Here is a 24,424-nt window from a genome sequence, read left to right as displayed (position 1 = left end):
CCTCGGACCCTCTGTAGGTCTGTCAGGCAAGGCTGGGACATGGGGGCTTCAGGGACCCCCAGATGACCCGGAGGTCCATCAACCAGGGCTGGGCTCAGCATGGTGGTGCCCCTCACCAGCCCTCCCCCCAGGAGGGGCAGGGCCTTGTTTAAATGACACCCATGGGAGAGGGGATCCCCTCAGGGAACAGCATAAAAGTTTATTGTATGTAAGAACCAAACTCATGAGATATGTACATGTATTTACAAGATGAAACGAATGAGCCTAATTATTTACAACAAGAGCTTCATGAGTCTGTACATCCAGAAGTGATTGTGAAAATGCATTTACAAGTGGGATCCAGCAGCTGTGGGCATGATGGAGGTGGGAAAGAGATGAAACTGAAGGGCAAGGTGAGGAGCACCATGTAGTTGTGGACCTTGGTGGGACTGGATGATGGTGGCTGGTGCTGGCCTGCCCAGACACTGACCCTAGCCACTGGACCCCTTGGCCTGTCATGTCCCAAGGAGGCTGATGGTGGATGGGATGTGGCTTCTTTTCCTCTTCTTTGTCTCTAAATTGCTGATCTGTATCCCAGGGTCTTTCTGGGCCATCTCTTCCTCCTGGTGTCAGGTGCCCCCAGCCCCATCTGTTGCCCCACAGCTGCCAGGAGGGGAGGCTGGGGGAGTCTCCCAGCAGCTGGGGGGGTTACAGCTCGCTGAAGCGCACCGCTGGCTCCAGCTTGTGGGACAGGGCAGTGAGGACCTTGTCAAACTTCTGGTAGCGCTCGGCCTGGCTGCTCTCGGCCCCGCGGCTGCCCCACAGCAGCCGCAGCTGGAACTCGGTGCTGAAGATCTCCAGCAGCTCCGCCCTGCCCTGGAAACCTGCCGGGAGGGAGAGTCAGTTCCTGGGGGTGGGATGGGGAGATCACAGAATCCTGGGGGTTGGGAGGGACCTGGAAAGATCATCCAGTCCAACCCCCCTGCCAGAGCAGGGTCACCCAGAGCACATCACACAGGAACGTGTCCAGGGGGGTTTGAATGTCTCCAGAGAAGGAGACTCCACAGCCTCTCTGGGCAGCCTGTCCCAGGGCTCTGTCACTCTCACAGGAAAGAAGTTTTTTCTGATGTTTACGTGGAACCTCCTATGCTCCATTTTACACCCATTGCCCCTTGTCCTATCACTGGACATCACTGAACAAAGCCTGGCTCCGTCCTCCTGACACTCACCCTTAACCCATTTGTAAACATTAATGAGGTCACCCCTCAGTCTCCAAGCTAGACCCAGCTCCCTCAGCCTTTCCTCATCAGGGAGATGTTCCACTCCATAATATTTGTAGCCCTGGCATGCTCTGGCTCTGAGATGCTCTGCTGGCTGCTGGGCTGCAGCTGCACGCTGGGGATGCAGCAGGAAGGAAAGGGGCTCTGCTGCCCCCACCACTCACCCTGCAGCTTCACCTCCGCGTTGGTGTGGTAGAGCCCACCGTGGTGGGCGACCATCCGTGCTGCCTCCAGGTGGGCCATGACCACCTCCACGCCGTTGTCAGAGCTCTCCCAGGGCTCGGGGCTGTCCGTGAGAGCCTCGTCCCTCTCCAGCAGAGTCACAAGGGGCATGATGTGGGGGAAGGTGGTGTTGGTCAGCGGTGGCCCTTCTGCGGAGAGAGGCACCCTGAGGCTCCCCTGCCTCCCCGTCCTCACCTGCCAGCCCAGCCCTGCACAGGCTCTCAGCCTCAGCTGTAGCCCAGCGGTTTCTTGGCTCTGCCACCACCTGGTTCAACACCAGCTCCTCCCAGCCGGGCTTTCTGGTTGTGCCGGGCGGGGAGCGGTGCTGTCCCCGGTCGGGCTGTCCCCGCCTTTCCCGGGGCTGTGCCAGGGAGCGGGTTTGCAGAGCCCCGGGGGCTGGAACCATGTGGCTTTTCATCTTCCCCGGCTGTCCGCCCTGTCCCCTCGGCCTGGCACGCACGGCCATGCGAGCACGAGGGTTTGGCACAGCCGAGTCGTGTTTGTGCCCAGCTGCTGGTTTTATTTAGTTATGAAATGCTTCCTTGGGAAGGAAGGGGCAGCTGAGGCCAAGCAGGCTCCGCGGGTGCCGGGCGGCTCGGCAGCCAGAGGGAAAGCGTCTGGGAGAGGGGAAGAGCTCCCCGACGTGTGTCCCTCCAGCGGGGCTGAGCCTGGATGAAGCGGGAAGGGGCAGGCAAGGGAAGGGGAGTTGCTGCCTTTACCTTTCCCTTCGTTCAGGCTCTTCAGGAAGGGCTTGAGCTTCTTCTCATAGAGGATGGCTCCCTCCGTGTGCCGCTGCCGCAGCACCATCCAGGTCTGCTCCAGCCGGGAGATCTGAAAGTAGGTGGGGCGGGTCAGGGTGCAGCCTCTGGGCATTGAGCTCCGGGCTCGAAGGGTCTTCCCAGGCCTTGCACACACCAGCGTCTGCTGCCCCCTCCACCAGCGCTCACGGCCAGAGACATCCCTGGCACTGAGGCTGGGTCCGGGATTTCTAACCCCTCCCTGTGCCCCGGGACAGCAGCTTCCCCACATCGCAGCAGCCTTGAAGATGAGACACAGGGAGGGGGCCGCCGTTCCTCCTCCTTTGTGCAGGCAGGAAGCAAGACTTCCCAGCTGGGCTCGATTTAAAATTGAGTTTTAATCTCCTTTCATCTTCCAAAGGGAGCAGTGTGGCCCGGAGACGCTGCTGCCACAGCCTTGGGACTGATTTGTATTGTACTGGAGGGCAGATTCATTTCCTCCCAGGAACACAGCCCAGCACAAAACAAAAAGCCCAACCACCAAAAAACAATCAGATCCCGGCGGGACGGGTCTGTCTGCTCCGTGGAGGGGACAGCTCTTCCCCTTCCCTGCTTACACCCCAGCGGATGTGGCCCCACTCCTCCTGCCCTGGGTATTTTGCCCCTTCTCCCACCCCAACGGGTGTTGTAGCCCACGGGACAGGGAGAGGGATGTGCTTTGGGCAAGAGGGGTCTGAGCCCAGGCCAGGAGGATGGAGGGAGTGTCCCTGTACCTGTGTCATTTCCAGGGCGTTCATCACCGCAGCAAAACTGAACATGTTCCCCATGGTGCTCTTCAGCTCTGCAGCCAGCTGGATGGTTTTGTGGAGCAGGGCTGCCCGCTCCTCCGTGCTGCCCGTGCAGCCCAGGATGTCCACGGCGATCATGATGGACATGGTGTGAAATCTGGGGTGAGAGGCAGAAGGGGCTCAGTAAGGGGGGCTGGGGATGCTCCCAGGGCTCAGCCAGGGTCCCTCCATCCCGGGAGGTGCAGTGGACCCCCCAGTCAAGCTGAGGACAGCCCAAGGGAGCCAGGCTGTGCTGGGGGTTCCCGGTGGGCTCGTCTCCACCGTGCCGTACCGTTCCAGCAGGTCGAGGCGCAGCTGGTGGCCGTGGGGCAGGGTGAGCAGCTCCATGCCAGAGCTCACCCCCATCAGCCGCTGCTTCTCCGCCGTCACGCCCAATATCCGCGCCACCTGGAGAGAAAGATGAGAGCCAATTAGACCTTTGTTAATTGAGGAGAGGCTGAAGTGTCCTCCAGCAGCCTCTTGCCCCAGCTCAGCCTCTGGCTACCCGGGCTGCTCCAGCCTGGCAGAGCCCAGCAGGAATGTTCCAGCACTTTGGGATGCTCCGATCCCCAACCAGGAGTGGTCACAGGGCAGCACTGCCCGTCCCTCCCACCTGGCCCCGGCCGTACCAGGCAGTCCACTTTGGTGATGTGCTTGGCCAGGGTCTTCACATCCACCTCTGCCAGCAGCTCTTTGACCTTCTTGAGCACGGCCATCTCCAGGGGCTTGTTCTCCAAGGGAATAAGCAGGGACTGGAAGGTGGTGGGGTTGAAGGAGGAGGTTGTCTCCATGGTGGGGGGCACAAAGCCCATGAAGTCCAGCTCTCCTTTCAGCCTTTGCCCTGCCTCTGCTTCCCCGGAGCCATTCTCCACAGTCCCTCTTTGTCCTTCCTCCACCTTTAGCCTCTCCACGTAGCTCTTTGCTGGCAGCTGCTTGGTGTCATGAGCTGGCCGGTCTCTGCTGGCGGGTGAGGCGGGGTGGAGCTGGCAGTAGTGCCCTGTGTCCGGGTCGCTGTAGCTGTTCACGGAGGGAGAGGGGGAGGCCCAGGCGTACCCGTGGCAGGGGGTCGAGTGGGTGCTGTGGGCAGGGTCTGGCAGAGCTTTGCTGTTGTTCAGCTGGGGCTCGCTGGACCTTCTGATGACTGGCGAGGCCGGGGCAACCGTGGCCGCCTGGCAGGCGTGTGGCTTTAGCCGCGTCACTGCGGGGAGCAGAGGAGACCCTGTTACCAGGGCGTGGGGACAGGCATGTGCACAGGGAGCAGGGATGCAGCAGCACGGGGATGGGGAGCTCGGGGAAAGTCCCTGCTGCCCAGATGGACTCAGCTGGTCTCAGGAGAGCTGCACAATATGGCTGGGACTGGCCCAGGTCCCTTCCTCAGCTCATGCCTCTGCCAGGACAGTTTCCTTGGGGTTTTCACTAGTGGGGAGTCATGTGGGGGCTTGTCTTTACAGCCAGCTCCTTCCCCCTCCCCAGGTCCCTGCATCACACCCGTGCCAAGCCCAGCCTGACCCACGTCCCCAGGGGCATGGAGGGGCAATGCCTACCTGTGCTGTAGGCAGGTGACGTTGGGTTCTCGGCGATGGGGGACATTGGGGAGTGCAGGTCTTGGATCTGGTCCACGCTGACGGCACAGTTGCGGATGATGTCCCTGTGGTGGGGCAGGGACACGCTGGGGAGGGGGCAGATGGGGCACGTTAGTCCCTGCAAGCAGGGCCCAGGCAAGGGCAGAGGGGATGGGATGAGGGTTTGCTGCCCCATCACCTCCCCTCCTGTCATCTTCTTTCACAACTACCCATAACGAGCTGACCCTGTAACGAGCTCAGCTGGAGCAATGAGTGGGTGGTGCCTGCTGGGAGGCAAGGGGTCAGGACCTATATAAAGCAGAGACATCCCTGTCTTGAAGGAGCTTGGTTGCATGGAGCAGAGGAGAGGAATGTTCTGATGCCAAGGTACATGGGATGGGATGGGATGTGTTGTGTTGTGTATCATCTGGGGAAGTGGCTCTGGCAATGAAGTTATGGGGGCTTGTTTTCTAGAGTTGTGCTGCAAGGTGGTATCATATGCTGGGTATGTTACTCTATTTCTGCCTGAGAGCTGTGTCAGGGTGGATGGGTGAGCTGTTGCCCTGATCCAAAGCTTAAAGAGAGGTGGAAAATGCCTGGAAGCTGGACTCAGAGCCCAGCAAGTGCCTAGGTTGGTGAGCTGCACTGTGTGTGCTCAAGGGGCTCCACAGCAAGCAAGGAGGTCCCAGGCTGGTGGGACAGAAGCTGTGGCCTGATGCAAACCCTGTGTGATAAAAGTGTTGCAAAAGATGCTGTGTCTGGGGGACCTGAGCACAGGGGGAGTTCCAAGGAGGAATGGCAGGTAACTTGCCCTGCTGTGGGTGAGGGCTGGGCTGCTGTGATGTGTTTGGTCTTGAGCACCATGTGTCGAGGATGGGAGAGCAGTGGCAGTGATAAGAGGCTTGGGAAAAATGTGAGTGGTGAGGAAAGACTGATGGGTCTGGGCTCCCCTTGTGGAAACACACATGCTCTCCTGGAAGTCTGAGTGTTTTCTTTTTCCCTGCCATTACAGTTGGTTGCCTGTTTTCTCCTGGCGTGTTCTCAACCTGCCCTTGGGCTGAGGTCAGGGTGGTGAGAACCCAGCTGGGTTCAAGGACAGGCTGTGGGACAGGTTGTGTCCTGCTGGGGAGGCAGGAGTAGGTGGGTGTGAGGATGTTTGTGTGGCTCTGCCTCCCTGTTGGGCTCTGATCAGCCTGGGGCAGCCAAAAGCAAGCCCTGCAAAGGAAATCTGCCCAGCTGCTCCAAGGTTAACATGAGCAAATCAGCCTGCCCATCAGGCTTTCAGCTCTGCTTGGTAACTCCCTGAAAATGCTCCAGCTGAACAGAAAGGGCTCTGGAACTAAAAGGGCCCTTCAAAAACAAATCAACAAATGCCCTGTTGGTGGCTGGGACTGGCTCTCTGCTTGTATGTGCCTGGGAGAGCTCAGGTCCCTGGCTCTGACAAGCCCTGACATGCTGGTAATCCTGGACTGGGTTGATTGTAAAACACTTTCTGGCTTCTGGCCTGTGCTGCCAAAGTGATGTCTACTGGCTGAGTGTCTGCTGTGGTAGCTCAGTGTGGCTGGGGGAAAACCACAGCTCCAGCTGGGTACTGGTTCCTCCCCACAGACCTCTGCTGCTCTCTCCCTGCACCCAAGCAGGGACAGTCCCCATCCCCAACCCCCTGCCCCGCACCCGAGAAGCAGGGACCCGAGCGCGATGAGGCCACCTGCTCACCTGCTGGGGCACCCCTCAGCCCTGGTGATCTTGTCTGCTGTCAGCCCATCCGTCATGGTGATGCTCCTCCTCTTGATGTGCCCCCCTTTCTGGGTGGCGGGGCTGTGGGGCCCCCCGTGCTTGCTGTTGCCCAGCCCATAGCTGGCCTCCAGGTAGCGCAGGGGGAAGGTGCGGTTGATGGGGCAGTAGACGACGGCCCCGCTCTGCTCGGAGATGGGCTTGCGGTTGCCCACATAGAAGCGGACGAGGGCAGGGATGTTGTCAAAGCTCTCCTGCTCGAAGAGGTACTGGATGTGGGTGTGGCCCTCGCTGGACTTGACCGTCACCTTGTTGATCTTGAAGTGCAGGGGCTCGTTGCGCCAGCGGCAGGTCAGCACGTAGTCGCCCAGGCTGGTCAGCGAGTCGCGGATCAGGAAGTCGCCGTTCCTCTGCACCAGGCTCTCAGACACCTGGCAGGGGACAGGGCAGTGGCTCAGGGGACAGCCTGGGTGGCCCAGGGGATGTGGGTGGATGCTCTGCCTGGGTGTTAATCTGTTGCCCTGGCTCTGAGCCACAGGAGGGTGGGTGGGTGGTTGGTTGTGTTTTTCTTTCCCCCCAGGGCAAAACCAGGCTGGGAGCTAATGAAGCCCTTGCTCAGAGGCTTCCCACCAACTAAGCTGGTTGGTGGTTCTGGGTGGCCTCGGGGAGCTCTCCCTGAGCAGCCCAAGCAAAGGGTGCCCAGAGGCACCCACCTTCCCTTCCTTACCTCCCGGGGGATGCGGCCATGGTACCAAGCATGGCTGCGCAGGTCGGTGCTGCTCAGCTTCAGCTCCTCTTCCAGCTCCTTGTGAAGCTTCTCTGGTGATGAGTCAAGGATGTATTTCTCCTTGGAGAACTGTAAAGGAGGGAAGAGAGTGTGTCAGCTGGTGCAGCAAGGCAGGGCTGACCCTGGGACAGAGCCTGCAGGGTCCCCATGTGAGGACTTGTGGGACTCTCCATGGCATGGACACTGGTGATGCCACCTGCCAGGAGCACACCTGGCCCCAGGGGACAGGTAACTCAGAGCTATGTGTGAGGATTGCTGCTTGTGGCAAAGGATGCAGGTGGGGTAATGTGCCTGTTGATGGTCAAGTCCTGCCACCAGGAGCACTTGGAGGGTCTCCTGGTGGAATGTCCCCACTGTGCCTGACCACTGTCCCCACGTGCTGCCTCTCTGCCTCTAGAGCTGAGTGTGATTGCACAGGAGGAAACCTGCCCCAGCTTCGTCTCAAGCATCTCCAGGCTGAACAACCTTGGGATCACTCCCTCCAGCAGGAAACCTGCATTATTCCTCCTCCTCAAAACATCCACTGTGGTTGCTCCTCCAAAGGGTTAACTTGCTGTGTTTAGCCTGACAGTGGCATGAATAATAATGACAAATGTAAAGGGAATCTTCTGCATCGAAATTAGCTTTTACCAGCACTGGTGCACCTGAGCCTGAGGATGCAATTTGCCCCCTCCCTTCCCCCCTGCAGAGATAAGGGATGGCGTCATGTCTCCTGTCATGGCTCCCGTTGGCTGGAGCCAGCCCTGCTCCCTGCCTGCTGCCTGCCCAGCATTCCCAGAGGGCAGCTGAGGCTGCTGGGATGGTGGAGCTGGTGCTTGTTTGGGGAGGTGAGCACGGGCTCTGGGTTCCTTCCTGCTCTGCACCTGAGGCCGGTTCTCCTGGTCAGGGCACTGGCTGTGAGGTGAGACCTGCTGTGGCACCACCACGAGTGCCTGGACTCTCTGCACATCCCAGACGTGTGCTGCCCTGCAAGGGGCATGTGTGTGCCACTGCCATGGAGCTGGGATGAGGCTACTGGGCTGTCCTGTTCCGCCATTCCCATGAGCCAGGATGGCTCGTTGGCCTGGCTCCACCTGCAGTGGCAGCATGAGGAGGTACCCTAGGCTGGCCCAGCTCCTTGGTGCTTGCTAGGCTGGGGTGCTGTTGGCACCTTGGGGGGCAGGCACAGGCTGAGCCCTGCTGGCACAGCTCTGGTGCTGCTGCTGGAGCAGGCTGGCACTCGTGGCTGGCCTTGCATGGCAGCTGTCTCCCCAGAGCACTGAGGGGGCAGCCCCATGCACTGGGGACCTGCCCCCAAGCTGACCCCTTACCTCAGCACCTCATCCTGCATCTGAGTTCTGCATCGATTCCCTTGGCTCCTCTAGCTGGTGTGAGCAGAGGGAAGAGCAGAGCACTGTGCTGCTCTCCTGTATCCATCACACTTGGGGTGCTTGTGGGACCCCACTGAGTCCCTCAGCAGAAGCCTGACTAGAGGCCCTTCCCTTGCCTGGGGAAGATGCTCCATCCCCTGGATGCAGTCATCAGCCAGAACAGGCAGTGATGCTGCCCTGGAGCTCCTGCTGCAGCCAGGAGAGGGGGAAAGAGGCTGAGGAGGGCCTGTGTGATGGACTGTGCTCCCCAGGGCATCCATCGCCAGCCTGGACCTGCCCCTGTTCCTCCCTTCCCAACTCCTATCAAGTCAGAAGGCGCTGGGACAGCGGAAGCAGCCGGTGAAAACAGCCCAGACTGAGCTCGGACTGGCTCATCCAAACGTTTACACTCCCTGAGAGCCCTTGCCCCCTGGGGCTGTGGGGGCCTGACCCAGGAGATGTGCGGGTTGTCACCTCCTGACCGAGGGCCCCAGGGAGCCCAGTGCTCCCTGCCACCCTGGGCCCTCCTGGAGACGAAGCCACCGTGGCTGGTGGATGTGCGGGGGTCCCGCTGCCTCCCGGGGGGACGGGCCCGAGCCGATCCCGTTTCCATGGCAACCCATCCGCTGCCACCGAGCAGACCTCTCGACCACCACCCCGCGGCGGTGGGGGACCCTCTGGCACCCCCCCCCCCCCATCCCTGCGGCACAGCTCCCCCCAAACTCTAGGGCAGGGAGGGACCCCCGGGAGCCTCTCCTGTCTGCGGGGCTGAAGCTGTTGCAGCTGAGCCGGCCTGGAGCTGCCCCTGGAGCAGGGATTAGTGCCTGTGCTGCTCAGCGTCCTACAGCTGGGGTTTTCCCCCAAATCCTCCCCATGCAAATACACAGGATAACAAACAAACCCAGCTGAGCAGCACCCGGCATCTCCAAGCCCGGATTTAGGCAGCAGCCGGCTAGTATCTGTGCCAGGAGCCAGGTGCTAAGCTAGCAGGAGAGAACAGGAGGTTTGGGAGAGGTGAGGGTGGTTTTTTGTATCTGGCAGACAGGGGAGGAAGGCTGGCTGTGAGCAGAGGGTGCCATGAGATGCCTTCTCCAGCCACGTGGAGGACACTGTCCCTTTGGCAACTTGGCTGGGCAATGAGATCCATGGAGTGACTGTGGCTATGATACGCGAGGAGGCAGCAGGAGAAGGATCACAGGGAGCCCTTTTCCTTGGCCGGGTGCAACTCTGAGACTGCTCCTCGTTGCAAGTCTCCCTTTCCCTTCCAACATGCACCAATTGCTGCCAGAATTACCTGGCTGCTCCCCTCTCTGTGCCGGGGCTGGGCTTGCCACAAGCCCTTGGTGCAAAAGACCCAAGTGCTGTGGAGGGATGTGCTGCCTCTGGCAGTGATACTCCTCCCTTCAGAGAGGCTGGCTCTGGCTGCCAGGGGCCGAGGAGCAGGCATGGCAAAGCAGCACAGCCCAGCCTGCTGCTGTCAGGAGCCTGCAAGGGGATGTCTGAGTGCCACGTGGGAAAGAGACAGCTTGGCAGGCCACTCTGGGCCCGGAGGACATCAGAAGGCTGGTGTGTTGGGTGTGGGGAAAAGCCTTGACTTCCACTAGCGCCTAGTTTGAGTGCATGGTGGTGGCCCTCTGCATGGAGAGCCTCAAGGTCTCCTCCAGCTGAGTGGGAAGAAATGGGGATTAGAGTGGTTCTCCAAACCAGCTGCACCAGACAAACCAGCTCAGGAAGTGCCAGAGGTGATGCCAAGCTCTGCTTGAGGAATCCCAACCAGCAGCCAAGCTGGCTTGGCTGGATAAAGGAGAGCTCCTCTGTTACCCTCATGGGCTGGGGAATCCTCTGGTGCTGCTGTGCCATGGGGGCAGCCCCCATGAGGAGGAAATTCTTGGGGCTTTCCATCCCTGCTCGCTTCCCTGAGTCTCCCTGCTGCTTTCTTTGGGGAGAACTCATCTCCAGTCCCAGCCAAAGGACAAAGATTGGAACTGGCAGGGGAAGGGCAGGAGCTGGAGGGTGCTGATGGCTGTGGCACATGTAGAACAGTGGCTGTCACTCTGCCTGGTGTAAGGAGAGCTTCAAAGGCTGGTGTTTGGTTTTCTCTCCTTGCAAGAGTAATCTTATGAAACAGGAGTGATTTGTAGTTTGCTTTCCTGCTTTCCCCTCCCAAATCTGGAGGAGTGGCAGCTGAGGATGAAGTCAGCTTGGAGAGCAAGGTGTATTCACACCCCACCCTGCTCCTCTGCCGATAGCATCTGACTAACCTCAGGGCACCCAGCACATCTGCTCTCCCTCCTGCTGCCTGCCTTGTGCTGGGACCCTTGCTAGGGAAATCCCAGCCCCTTCTGGAGTTTTCCACCCCTGTTTTGGCTGCCTGAGCAGCTGTGGAGCTTGGGAAGCAGAACTGGGAGGAAAGAGCAACAAGCCATTGGGAGCAGGTGTATGGGGAAAACCCCAGTATGGTGTTAAGGGTCTTCTCTGCTTCCTCCATCCCTGGCAATGGGCTACTTCAGTGAAGTATTTCAGAGCAAACATCTTTGCCCAGAGGCTCTTGGCATCGTGGCAAACCCCAGAACTGGTCTGTGTGCCTGCCCAGTGCAGGACTGCTCTGCTCACCAGTCCAGGTATCACCTGAGAATGGTCACACGGGACACACTAACCACAGTGAGAAAACCCCACCACAAACAACCCTCAGGGTGGTCATGGGCTTGCTCTTAATCTGCGTGCCCTGCTGTGAGCCAGTCCATCCTATTGACTGTGGTATCCATATGGAAAAGAAATAATTTGTTCCTCTGTCCTGTCTTGCAATGATCCTGGGTGTCTAAATGGCCTCTGAGAAGGCACCAGCCAATCTGTCCACCCCATGGGTGACTGAAGGCATCTCTTGGGTATGCCACATCTCCACACATCTGCTGAAGGCAGACCTTGACTCAAGATCTTTGTCATGACATTCAAAGCTCTTGCTAGGACTGCTTCTGGCTACCCACAGGGTCTCCTCTTCCCTTGTCTGTGCTCCTTTGTGACAGCTCTGGAGCAATTATGTCTGGCTGGCAGGGGTGGGGTGCAGCTGGGCTTGATGGCTGAGAACATCTGGGTGCTCTAAGGTGGAACAAGTCCCCCAGGTTGTGTGGTGATGCTGGTGGGGGGGTGGAGCACACTGCTCTTGCTGCCCCAGGGGAGCAGGTCTCCAGTGAGGTGATGGGGTGTGTGTATCCACACATTTCCATCCATCTATATATTACTTATCTCACTCCAAGACGGCGGCAGTGGCTGCTGCTGCATCCCTTTTCGGAGCTGCTATTGGCCAGAAATGATGTCAGTGCTTCCCAGGCTGGGTGCACTGCCATTGGCGGGGAGCAGGGATGCGGCTGTCAGCTGGAAGCTCTCCAGTCATTCATGGGGACTTCAGTGTGTGTTTGCTGGGCACGCTTGGACACAAATAGATGGTGAAAGATCTGGCGGAGCCAGGTGAGCACTTAGGGCTTCACTTTTAACTCTTTCTGGGGTGGGGATGGAGGGCTCTCCATCCCCTCTCACATCCCTGAGTGAGCTTCAGATGCCCACCTGTCTCTCCCTTGTTCTGGCAGCAGCTCAGCCAGCACCCCAGCCAGCACCCCATCACCCCCTGCCATGTGCAGCCAAGGGCTGCTGCACCAGGGCACATCCCCCTCTGCTGCTCAGTGGCCTTTGGACAACTGGGAAAAGCTCTTCTGCTTTTTCCCTTCTCACTCCCACGAGCGATCAAAACCCCTGGCTTTGCATTGAGATCAGCTGCATTCATGACAAGACTTTAAATGCTGCTTGTGGGCTCTGTCTTACCCAGCATAATCTCCAAAGCTCAGCACCTACCTCACTCAGCAGGAGTACTGAATAAGACTGCCAGCTCTCTTGGCTGGCAGCTCCTTTCCAACTTGCAGTATGGTACAGCTCTTGCTTCAGAGCAGAGCCTGCCTGGCTCTTACAATCCTAAACACCACTGCTCTCTAAGTTGGTAAATGAGAGAACCAATTCCTAGTGCTGTGTTCCTCCTGTGCAAATGCCAGAGTCCAAAAATAGGACACCTAGACTCATGCCCAGACAGTGGCGGTGCTGGAAGCACTGCAGGACAGGTGACAGATGGATCCCAGTGTTCTCCCACCAGTCAGACCCATGCAGTGCAGCACTTAGATGGAGACCCAGGCCAAGAAGCAGTGTGTTCACCTGGGCTCAGTCTCTCACCACTGATGCTCCCAGCAAATGCCTTATTTTGGGGGGATGCTAAATGCTCCCCTTGGTGAGGTCCGCTGCAGGTAAGAGCTCCCTTCAGGGGCTCCTGCTGCCTGTCAGGAGTGCTGGGCTGGGGGGACCCGGCGGCTTTGGCTCTGTGGCCCCTGCTGCAGCGGGGACAGAGCTCTGCCCCACGACCTGGCTCTTGGCTCACCTCGCACTCGCTCTCTCCTTGAGGGACGCAGGCAGGAGCGCTGCCCGCACCCAGCCCTGCCAGCTCCGTGCCGAGGGGGGCAGCGCTGGGGGCAGCGGGGCTCTCCGGGCCGCCCGCCCCTTCGCACCCACTCTGCAGCGCGGGGGTCGGAGCTGCCTCACGGCGGGGCCGGGGGTCGCTGGGTGCCCCCCCCAGCGCTCCCCTTCCCCTCGTCCCCCCTCCGCCGCCTTCCCCACCTCCGCGAGCGCACGGAGCCGCTGCCCGGCGGCACCCCCGGGGGTCCCTTGCAGCCGGGCCGGCCCCCCGCTCCCCCCAACACCCCCGCTCACCTGCACCTGCATGAAGGAGCCGCGGTAGAAGCAGCAGGCGGCCGCGGACAGGGCGCTCCACAGGCTGCACCGCTCGGTCATGGCGCGGAGCGCCCGGCCCGGGCTGCCCCGGCCCGGGCTGCACCGCCGCTGCCGCCGCCGCCGCCGCCGGGCTTCAATTTCAGCCGCTTCCCCGATTACCTCATCCCTTGTCGGCAGCGGGGGGCGGCACCGGTCCGGCAGCTCCGCCCCGGCCCGCCCCCCGGGGCCGCCCGCTCCGCCAGCGCGGGCCCCGGGGAACGGGCAGCCCCGCGTCGGGAAGCGGCTCCTCCGACGGGAACCGGTGCCTCGGCTGCGGGCACCGTGAGGGGGAACCGGTACCCCTGAGGGGAGCCGGCATCCCCGTGAGTGAGGAACCGACATCCCAGCTGCCTGTGCACGGAGGGGAACTGGCTTCTCTGAGGAGGTCCAGCTCCTCAGAGGGGAACCAGCAACCCCGGCTGCCTGTGACCGGAGAGAAACTGGCTCCTCTGAGAGGACCAGGCACCCCGGGGGCACCCAGCACCCTTCATCTTCCCACCCCAAATCTGCCTGCTCCCCGCAGTGGGGCACACGGGTCAGGGACAGTCTCATCCCCTCTCGCCCACCCCGTCTGCCTTCACCCCCACTCCAATGACACCTTTCTGAGGGGAGACACTGGTGCCTGCCTCGTGCGGTGAGGAACCGTCTGCCTGCTTCCCGCGTAGGCTGTCTCGAGTTGTGTTTAATTAAGGCTCCGCTTCGGTTTAATTAAGGCCACAGTTTCACGTATGGGATGTGCCAGGCAGTGCTGATGACTCAAAGCGCTGCTCCAACCCTGGCTCCCCAAAAACCCCCCAAATCCCTGCCTGAACCCACTGCCGGTACCCTGCCCTGCGCACGGGGATGGGCAGGGGCTCCCCCAGCACCCGGCACTGAGCTCTGCACCTGCAGTTCCCCCGCCAGGTCTGTCCTGCACAGGCACGGTCTGGGTTTGCCCATGCTTTGGTCACGGGGAGGCTTCATGCCCCCACAAAGCGTGTCCTTCATGCCCCCACAAAGCGTGTCCTGGACCAAAGACCCCCGCACCTCCCAGTCTGCCCAAGGGGATGCTGTGAGCTGGGAGAGATATTCCTGCTGCCACTAACAACAGGACCCTGCAGCCTCCTCGCTAATTAATTCAAACGAGCCCCTCGCATCCCCAGGCAGGGAGGCAGCAGCCAGGGCTGATGAGATAAAGGTCCCCTGAGCGGCTGCTCCGCGCTGAACAAAGAGAGCTCGGAGGCGCTCGCCGGCCCCTGCTCTGCCCCTGGTTTTGCAGAGGAGAGAGGAGACGAGCGCAGAGGGTTGGGAGTAGGACAGGGCTGGGGTAGGGGCGGAAAGTGGGCAGCACGCAGGGAACGCAGGGGGGTGGGAGTTCACAGCTCCCATGGGATGCAGCTGGGATGGGCAGGGAGTACCCGCTCTCCTCCTCTGCTCTTGCACGGGGCTGAGGGACAGAGCAGATGGCAGCGTGCAGGGAGACGCTGCTCCAAAACGATCCGACGGTGAATCACGCTCCTGCCAAGGCTTCTCCCCCGCGACGGGCTCCACGGTTTCCCTCCAAGGCTCTTGCCACGGGAACCTCATGGGGTGATGTGCCCGTGCTGCCCGTCTGCAGGGGGAAGCTGAAACCCCCCAGCTGAGCCCTTGTGGGGGGTTATGACAGCTTTGCCAGCTGCTGCTCTCCCAAGGGGTGACACTGTTCTGCAGCTCCTCCACCTGTGCCAGGGCCCAAGCCAGGCTGCCTGGGATGACAGCAAATGGAGGCGGGTGTGCGGGTACCCCAGGCAGCTTGGAAACACCAACCCCTAGGCTATTATTAAGGCATGTTAATTACCAGCTGCTTATTGATCTTTGCTTTCCTGCCCTCCCTAGCTCTGGGCTGCACCTCTAATCACGGCAGCCTTGGTGATGGGAGAGCTGATCCTGGCTGGTTTGTGGCTGAAGCTGGAGGGCTGGTGTTTGGCAGTTCTTTGGTGCACGTCTGGACACAGACCTGCCCGAGAGCCTTTGCTCTCCCTCCTCCTGACTTTCTCCTTCACCATCTCTTCTCTTCCTGTCTTTCCTCTACTCACCCCTGCAGTGCTGTTACCCCTCTGCTTGCTACCCTCCCAGCCACAAAGCAAGGATCTATTCCAGAGACAGATCCCAGCCCTGTCCTCCCTTGCTCCCAAGTGATCCCAGGCACAGTAGCCAACTTCCCACCCTGAATCCCATGGGCCCTGGGGCTGAACACTGCTGGGTGCTGAGCACCCTGCAGCTGCATGGGCTCCCAGCCAGGCATGGTGCCTGCAATCAGCCAGAGTGTCTTCATCATCCCGGTCACTCACACTCCAGATAATTACTTATTAGAGTAAAATAGCTGCTGTCACTGCAGCCATCAGTTGCTTCTGTGACTAAAAGGAACTGGTGGATAAATCACAGCCCATTGGCCATGTCTGGACACCACGGGAATGGGTGAGAAATAAAGGCCAAATAGCTGAGGTCTGCAGTCTGCCTGGAGAGTAGGGAGCCCTCGTGCCTCACCAAAATGAACTCAATCCCAAAGGCAAAGCCATTCCCATTGCTTCACACCTGTGTTGTTTCAGTCTGTTAGGAGAAGCAGAAATGCTCTAGTGCAGCCAGCTATCTCCTCAGCCTGCAAGTTGGTACCACCACGGGGGGGGTCCCCACATTTCCATGTCTGGCTACAGTCCCCATGGAGAGCCCCAAGTCCAAAAGATACAGGTTTAGGAGTCTGCCCTAGTTACAACACCTAAGCTGGGCACCTCAGCTCACATGTCAACAGCCAGGTCTGCCCAGAGGTGCTACATCCCCATCGGGCAACAGGACTTGGGAGGCTCCAGCCCTTCTCCAACAACCTCCCCAAAGGCCATGGCATGGCAGCGACCACCCAGGCAGGTTTTCAGTGCTCCATTCCCAGACCACACGCCATCCCTGCCACCGTTCCCCTGCTCCCATTGTGCCAGCAGCTTCCTGCAAAAGGGCCCGCTCTCCTCCGGAGCCAGGCGCCTCGCTAATGAATTTCTGGCCAGACATGAAGAGTCCTCAGGAATGTTAATAGTTTGCTGGAGGATAAGCAAGAGATTTGGAGAGATTTACACCGACTTTCATGTGACAGCCACGAAAGTGGCTCAAACCCTTCCGTTCCTTTACGTGGGGGCGGAGGGAGGAGGCTGCCCCTGCATCTGTGGCGTTTGCAAGTGACGAGGAGCATGAAAACACAGGGAGCTTCTGTGGGAGCAGCAGTGGGGGGAACATGGAGGGTTTGTGTCTCCTCTGCCCCCCCCCCCCCCCCCCCGGCCTCACTGTTTCTGGCAGGGAATTTCTTCCAGAGCCAAAGAGAGAACCCGGAGGAGGTGGTGGGATGGGGAGGTGCAGAGCTGAGCACCCTGCTGGCCAGCCCCAGGGCCACCACTGGCACTCAGCTGGGACAGGCTGCCACCACATCCCTGCCACCACGTCCCTGCCACCACATCCCGACTCTTACCTTCACGTACTCGCTGCCGGACTCCAGGCCATCGTGGGGGCTAGAGGGAAGAGCAAAAATAAAAATAGGTAAGTAAAGGGCAGTAAGTCCTGCCAGTCAGGTCAAGGGTGGTGGTGGCACAGCCAGGGGGAGCAGGGGTCTGTGCCCCTTGGCTTGCCATGGGGCTAAGAGCATGGCCATGGTTTTGGGAGAGGTTCCCAGTGTTCCTGCCTGTTCCGTGCCTGCTCTTGGTGCAGGGCTTAGCAGCCCTAATGCGATCAGGAAAGAATGAGGCCTTTTTTAGAGGATCTTTCCCCAAATCGGCTTGGGAACGTGTGAGCTGAGCTGAGCAGACTCAGCAGCCAGGCCAGGGTCCCCACAGGTCACAGTGCTTGGGGGTGCATGCTGAGGTGGGGGGCTCTGTGCCCTGGCAAATCTGTGTTCCCGGTAAGCAGCTGTCAGGACATGCTGCCCAGACAAGCATTTCTGACTGTTCCTCCATGGCCTCGTGCAACCCTGCAGCAATCCAGCTCCCACTGAAGCCAGGGGTGGACTGCAACATCCTGGCTGAGAGGGCAAGTTTTTCCCCCCAGCATACAGGCAATAGAAACTCCCATTCTCTTTGGTGACATCTTCACTCTTAGCCCTGCTGACAGCCACCCAACAACCCCAAGATGTTACTGACCCAGCAGCTTCTTTGCCATCATTTCACGGGGAAAACAGATGGTCCCTGCTCTTCTTTGAACATTTAGCAATGCTGCTACAGCTTTGTGTGCTTTTGTAGGTCAAGGTATATGTCTGTGTGGATGAGTCCAAGGGAAATAACAGAGAGTTCAAAGGAAGAGGGGCTCTAGCAGTCTGAGTTGGGATGTGCCACCCTGAGGTCTCACTTTTCAGAATCAAATACAAAAATTCAGTCTTTGTTAATCAGAACCCAGTACCTGTTCCCTCCCCTGAGTCAAGCTTCAGCGTGGACATCCCGCTGCTTGAAAGGGTCACTTGCCTGAGCATGGGGTGGCAGCAAGGGCCCTGGGATGGGAGGCTGCCAGCACAAGGGCAGGCAACTGAGAAATAATGAAATCTGAGGGTGTCACAGACCCTGGATGTCTCTTCCCTGCCAGGAGCCACCTCACTCCACCTAGTGCCTACAGCCACTGCCTTGCACCCTAATTGGGGGTCTTGCACACATGCCCCTCCTGGGGGGTGGTACTGGTGGCATCCCTGGGGAGCCAAATTCCTCCTCTGTGAGCTTCCTACAGGAAGGTAGCTGGTGGCTCAGAAATCAGTCACCCAAAAGGAAGTAGGGATGGCAGAAGCAAACCACTGCCTGATGCTGCCCCACTGGGCACCCCCAGTGGCATTACAGCAGGTCCTGCCAGGGTCAGCATGAGTCCCTGCAGTGGGAAACCCACTCTTCTCCAGGCCCACACTGCTGAAACCACATCTCTTGCTGTCCAGCTCAAAAGGGGAAAAGAGGCTGTAAATCGAGCCCACACCTATTCGGGGTGAAAAAAAATCCAGGAGCATTTGGGAAGGAGGATGAACACAGACTCCCCTGGGCAGCTGTGGGCTGCCTGCCCATCCTGGGGCTGGCTTTCCAGCCTGTTTGCCTTTCACACGGCCAGGGAGCTGCCTGGTGCCGTGAGAGCCGTGAGAAAAACCGGCAGGAGGACAGGGGGCCTCCGGGCAGGAAATCGGGAGCATGGGAGCAGCTGGGAGACTGAGAGGGCCCGGGCAGGGGAGGCCTTCATGCTGGGGAAGGGCAGCAGCTGGGGCAGCAGCCCCCCTGGTTCTGTGCATTCCTGGAGGAAACAGCATTTTTGGGGGCAGCCGAGTGCCTGGGAGAAATTCCAGGGCTGCCTTTGGAGCGCGGCTGTGGCTGAGCTGCTGGGACCCGGCGCTACGGTGGTGGTAGCAGGGACTGGGGTTTTGGTGGGGTGGTTGCTCCTTTTTGGGCTCGGGAAAGCGTTGCAGGGATTTGTGAACCTGCCCCACTCCAGGCTGTCTGTTGAGAATGGTCCAGGGTGATTCTGTGAGTCCTGCTCTGGTTTGGAGCTCAGGGTCTTTTAGCCTTCAGACACCGGCACAGGCTGTGCCCCGGGGGAACAAGTCTGAGCGCTTTCTGCCTCAGTTTCCCCACCTGCAGAGCTGCCACCTTCAAGGTTTTGGCTGGCAGTGCAGCCGGAGGGGTCTGGCCCTGCCTGTGCCCGCGGGGAGCAGCACTTCCCATGCCTTGCACACGGCTGTGCAGGGAGGAAGTCGAGTCACGTCCGCTCCATGACCTGCGGGCAGGTCATCTCCCGTTAGTCACCGTGTCCTTCATGGAGTCACAGCCACTGCCTCGCCCCGAGCAGCTCCCTGGGCTGAGCGCTCCCCCTTGTCCCACAGCAGAGCAATTCCCCCCATCGAGGGCCTAATCCTGCAGGGAGCATCCCTGGGAATTCCTCCCTTCTGTGGGCATCCTCAGCCTGTCTGTCCTTAACAGGGATGCTCCGGGGGGGACAAGTGCCCCATGGCCATGCTCGGTCCCCTCTGCACAGGCATGGCCGGCACTGGGCAGCCAGCCACTGCCACGGGCTGGCGGGGACAGGCTGTCCCCATCCCCAGGGATGTGCTGCGCAGGAGGAAGGGCTGGGGCGGGGCACTATCCCGGTCCTGCTTCCGCCCACCCGCCCCACAGCCGGGCCCGGCCATGGGGACAGCTCCGAGAAACCGGCTCCTCCCGGAGCTGGGGGCTGTGGTAGGGGCTCCAAGTTGAGCGTGGAAGGGCAGGAATGCCTCTGGTGCCAAGTCCTGCTCTGGTCATTCTCATGCCTCAATTTCCCTGGCAAGCAGCCCACCGTGAGGGCAGCCTCAGACAATGCCAAAAGAGCACTTGGCCCTCGATTTCTGGGGACTCAGGTTCTCACTCTCCAGAGCCAAGACCCAGACACGTTGCCCTGCTGCTTGGCTCCCAGCCGCGCTGCCCTGAGACCTAAGTAATTTCTGGGGGACAGCGGGTCCGGGTGAGCCCCACGCACCCTTCGCGGGGACCCTCTGCGGGGACTCTCTGCCGCTGCTGGGGCTCTGTGCTGCCCGGGGGACGTGGCAGTGCCAGCAGCCCCCCGAGCTGGCTGCAGCCCCCGAGCTGCTCTGCCTGGCGCCGGCTCTGCCTGCGGTTCCAGCAGCCGCAGCCGACGAGCTCCCTCTTCCCACGAACAAACCCGGCCACGGGCTGGGGGCCTCGGCGGCCGGGTGGTCTCTGGCAGCATCTGCTTCGAGGCTTTGTGCTCTCCCCAAGCAAAGCCTCTTCCCAACCTCTCCCTCCCCATCCCCTCTGCTGTGCCGTGGGGGCAGGACCCCTTACCTGCCCTGTCCCAGGGTGGGAAACCTCCTGCCCACCGCTGTCATCTGCCCTGAGCGATTCGGCGAGTGCCTCTGCTCCGGGATGGGGAGAAGCTCTCCCAGACGCTCTCCCGCCTTGCACTGAGCGTTGGAACTTGGGGGAGCGCAGGGCGGTGGCAGAACCTCCTCCTTCCCGTCCCAGCCCTCCTCCGGCCCTCCCTTCGCGGCCGGCAGGAATGTGTGGCCGGCACAGCCCGGCTCTCACCACCGGCACGAAATTCCTCCTTCTCGCCTCGCTCCTGGGGCCACTCGGACCTTTCCTGGACGCTCGGCGTCAGGGCGAGGAGCTGGCAGCCCCGGGAGAACGGGCCACTCGAGTGGGGGGAACAGGGGCCGCCCGAGCGTGGAGAGAGGAATGTCTGGCCAGGGAAGGGGTGGTACCTTCTTTTGGGGAGAAATTTGGAGTCAGCACCTCTGCCCTTGCCCCCAGCCCCACGCACACTTGCTGGGAACTCATTTAGCCCCTCGTCCTCAGATGCCCAGGTGATGGGCAGGGGGTGAAAAATCCTTCTTTGTTGATTCTGAGGTCAAAACCCTCCAAAAAATCCAACCCTCGTCTGAGAGGGCTGAGCCCACAGATTCTCCAGAGGGTGGGGTTTGTGCCTGGACGGGGGGGTTGTGCCTAGAGGGTGGGGTTTACTGGCCAGCGATGGAAATGGGGACGGGGTGACCGGTTTTGGGGATTTCCCCTGTGCCTTGAGAGTGACAGCGCTCCTCGGGGATGGGGGGAAGATGGAGGGGGGTGTAAAAGCAGAGAGTGAGAGGTGGAGGGGGCCGGGACAGTGCAGGTCTGAGTGTCCCAGTGCGGGAAGGGAGCTGTCGGCAGCACAAAGGGACACTGAGCGGGGCTGCGAGATGTTTCCACCCTGTCCGGAAACGGGAGGGAGCAGAAATCCCACAGGAAACCTCGCTCTCGTGTAGCTGCTGACCTGGCCGTGGTACAGAGCGCTCCGGCTGTGCCGTCCCGCCGGCCAGGTGCATCCCGCTGGCACTGCAGGCAGGGGGGAGGCACCAGAGGGACCCTGCTGTGTCCCAGCCCTCTGCCCTGGCCCTGGGGGAACAGACAGTGGGTCCCAGGAGGCAGAGCAAACCCAATGGAGCCATACCTGTCCGAGGAGCTCTCGCTGGGATGCTCGTGCCTCTTTTCCAGCCGATCCCGGTTGGTGGTCTCTGCTCCCTCTGCCGTGTTGGGGCTTGATCTTTGGCTGGGGTTTGGGGACAGGCTGGAGCTCGGTGCCTCCGTCCTGGGGCAGGAGCCATTTCCTGCAGGATCCTGGTCCATCCTGGCCATCCCTGCCCCTGGGGTGTCCATGGGCTGAGCCTTTTCCTCCTCCTGCTCTGCTTGTCCAATGGCTGAGGGTAAGTCCGTGCCTGGGTCAGGGGTACTGGACATCTCAGGGCTGAGGAGTGTGTCTGTCCCGGAGGTTTTGTTGCTGGGTGTCCCTTTCTCCCGGCAGTTCTGACTGCTCTTGGCTTTGTCCAGGTTCTTTCCTGCCTTGCCCGGGTTCAGCCTGGGCATGGTACCCATGTGGCTGTACATGTCCGAGGAGCGGGCGTAGGGGCCGGGGCTCTTGGGCATGGTGTGGAGATCATCCTGGGTGCTGTCAAAAGGCTCTTCCAGGAAGCCATGGGGAGGGGGGAGGCCTGGCCCCAGGGTCTCAGGAGAGCTGGGGACCACAGACACACGCCGGAGGGTGAAGGCGCGGGGGATGCTGCTCAGGCTCCCAAAGCCTTTGAACTTGAAAAACTCTGGCAAAGGAGAGAGCAGAGATGGGTGTGGGGTTACTGCCACCATGGTGTGGTAGGGGGGAGTCCTGGGGCTGCTGGGCCAGGGTTGGGGTGGGCTCAGGGCACGGAGCCGTGGTGCAGCCTGGTGCCAGCACCATTACACCCTGCATTTCTGGTCCCAACATGGCACAACAACCCTGTGGCCTGAGGTGTACATGATGCTGCTCAGGGCATCTCTGTTGGGATCCTGGGAGGCCTGTCCTGCTCCCTCAGGGAAGGAAACATCCCCTGGTGCCCCGGCAAAGCTAGTGACTGCATTTCCCCACTGCTGTTGTAGGGGTGGAGAAACACTGGCCTCGATGAGCTGGCAAGGACAAACGATTTCAAATCTCTTCCTCCCACCCTCTGCCTCCCTGGTTCCCTGGTGAGATCTGGGCAGGGCTGGTGGCTGTGCCCATCCTCGCAGCCTCGGGGCAGCCTTCTCCAGGATGTGAGCGGGGGACGTGCCACATCTCCCCAGGGGATGGGGGGCCCGGCCACCTCTGCCGTGCCCCCGCTGGTCCGTGGGCGCGGGGGGCCTGGCAGCCCAGGCTGCGAGCAGATCAACTCCCCACTTCCTCGGCCGAGCGCTCAGCTCAGCCTCCCTGCAGCTCCCAGCTGCCACCTGCAAGCACCGGCCGCAAAACCTTTGCTGGAGGAGTATTTATAACCCCGGCAGAGAGGCTCTGCACTTCACACCTCGGCTCTGCGTGCCGCTGCGGCTGCAGCCCCGGGGCCGCTGCGGGGTGAGGCAGGTTGTGGCTGCAGTTCTGCAGGGGAGCGTTTCCCCACCGGAGCCCTGGTGCTCTGGGTGCCTCTGGGGGTTTTGCAATGTTTGTGCTGCCAGTGGAGCTCTGCAACCATTCCTCCCCCCCTCCCCGGGCACAGCGAACTTGCCACGGCAGGAAGCAGCACACCGCGGGGAGGCTGTGCAAGGAACCGAGTGTCTGGGGGTCGCTTGGACCCCCATCTCCTGCCAGCACCCATGGGCTCTGCAGGGTGTCTCTGCAGCCAGAAGGGGCACGGGGGCTGTGCAAGGGGCTGCAGCAGCCCAAAAGCCCTCCTGCGCGGCTAAAACCTCACGGCCTGGATGTAGATAAAGGCAAAACTTCTTCGGGTTAAACATCTCCCTGGGGTCTGAGCATCCCCTGCTGCTGGGCAGCCTGGGAGCTGCTGCGGGGTGGGAAAGGCAGTGCCGGGGATTTTCCCCATCTCCCCACTTTCCACCACAAAGGAAAAATCCCAGCTGGGATGAGGCCCGTGGGTTTGGCCAGTAGATGGGTCCCAGAGGAGCAGAGGAACTGGCCCCCCTCTGGCGCCGGCATCGCGGCAGGAATGCAGAGAGCAGCGGCTCAGGCAGCCCAGTGCTGGGAAGTGGGGTGAAGGCCACTGCAGCCACCCCCCCGAGGCTCTGGGGGAAACCCGAGGTCTGTGAGAAAGAGCAGAGCTCACTCCCACCAGGCACTGAGCACTTCCTCCCGGAGCAGCCGATGGGAATCTGCTCCCAGGCCCCCTCCCCATCTCCTCCGTGTTCCCCCCATCCCTGTGCTGTGGGAGCACCCTTGTGTGGGGGTCCTGGCCACCCCCAGCCCCTGGCACCAGCTTGTGCCCCCAGCTGTGCACTCTGAGAGGTGTGATTTGTGGAGTGAGGACCCCCAAACGGCCTTGTGCATCCCCCTGTGGGTGCATCCCAGCACCCAGTGCAGGGCTGGGCAGTGCCAGACTGGTCCCAGTCCCAGCACCCAGCTCCTGAGCCAACTGCGCCCAGGCTCTTCCCCAGCTGTGGGGATGAAAACCCCCAAAGCCCCTCGCCCCAAGGAGCTTCCTAACGAGACCAGAGCCCATCTCACCTCCAAAGGTCCCTGGGTGCTGGCGACCCAGGGGCTGTGCAAACTCACGCTCTCACGCATCCTTGCTCTTTGCCAGGCTGCCCAGGTGAGCACCCCATCACCCACCCACCCCAGACCACAGGCACTTACTGAACTTCTTGAAACCCCCTCGTTTCTGGCCCTCGGCCATGGCTGCGCTGCTCGGTCGGAGGCTGGAGGACCGAGAGGGACAAGTTTGAAACCGTGAAGCCGTTCCCTACCCCGCTCCTCCCTTCCTGCCCTCCCCCTCGCAGCCGCTCATCGCTCGCTCGGCGTTTCCTCCCTGGGTCTGTCACCGGCTCCCAGCCCCGCTCCTGCCCCTGCCCAGCCTCACGCTGTCCCTGCTGCACCTGCCCGGCTGCTCAGGGGCCGCCCTCAGGCTCTGGTTTGGGGATGCCCGGCAGGTGCGGGATGCACAGGGGAGGACGCCAGCCCCGCAGATGCGGGTCTCAATCCCTGCCCTCCCCGGGGGCAGCCAGGGAGAGCCCCCTGCTCCTTCAGGGGTCTCGCTCTGCCCTGCTGGGGTGTCTCAGCGCGGGACGAGGTGGCCCAGGCCTGGCAGGGACCTGGTGTCCGCGCTGTGCCCCGTTCCTGGGCTGTGCCGGGTGGTTCCCGTGCCCAGGGTGCGTGCCGCGCTCCCCGCGCTCCTCGGGCCGCGCTCCCTGCGCTCACCG

General features: G+C 61.0%; 2 protein-coding genes across 5 annotated transcripts in view; both read right to left on the bottom strand.

Annotated features, from left to right (window-relative positions):
- Nucleotides 1–179: 179 nt before the first annotated feature.
- Nucleotides 180–23,921, bottom strand: SH2D3C (SH2 domain containing 3C). 4 transcript variants are annotated; one of them, XM_051636288.1, is made up of 12 exons: nt 23,862–23,921; nt 21,222–21,864; nt 16,753–16,792; nt 7,069–7,197; nt 6,324–6,772; nt 4,590–4,714; nt 3,675–4,243; nt 3,338–3,453; nt 2,992–3,163; nt 2,201–2,312; nt 1,424–1,630; nt 180–863 (listed from the first exon to the last, which is right to left on the bottom strand). In XM_051636288.1, the coding sequence occupies exons 1-12, from the start codon at nt 23,899–23,901 to the stop codon at nt 688–690; spliced, it is 2,778 nt and encodes a 925-aa protein (XP_051492248.1). In that variant the 5' UTR covers nt 23,902–23,921; the 3' UTR covers nt 180–687. The 4 variants fall into 4 exon arrangements, with proteins under 4 accessions (XP_051492248.1, XP_051492245.1, XP_051492247.1 ...); XM_051636285.1 differs by lacking the exons at nt 21,222–21,864; nt 23,862–23,921 and adding an exon at nt 20,078–20,189; XM_051636287.1 differs by lacking the exons at nt 21,222–21,864; nt 23,862–23,921 and adding an exon at nt 20,078–20,185 and having other exon boundaries at nt 4,590–4,693.
- Nucleotides 19,973–24,424, bottom strand: part of ST6GALNAC4 (ST6 N-acetylgalactosaminide alpha-2,6-sialyltransferase 4) — a 44,510-nt gene continuing 40,058 nt past the window's right edge. The window contains exon 7 of the transcript XR_007891263.1: nt 19,973–19,982. The gene's annotated coding sequence lies outside the window, so the exon portion shown is untranslated. The remainder of the gene's footprint in view (nt 19,983–24,424) is intronic.

The sequence above is a fragment of the Apus apus genome, chromosome 19 (assembly GCF_020740795.1).
Source record: "Apus apus isolate bApuApu2 chromosome 19, bApuApu2.pri.cur, whole genome shotgun sequence".
NCBI lineage: Eukaryota > Metazoa > Chordata > Aves > Apodiformes > Apodidae > Apus > Apus apus.
This window is presented reverse-complemented; position numbering and strand designations above follow the sequence as displayed.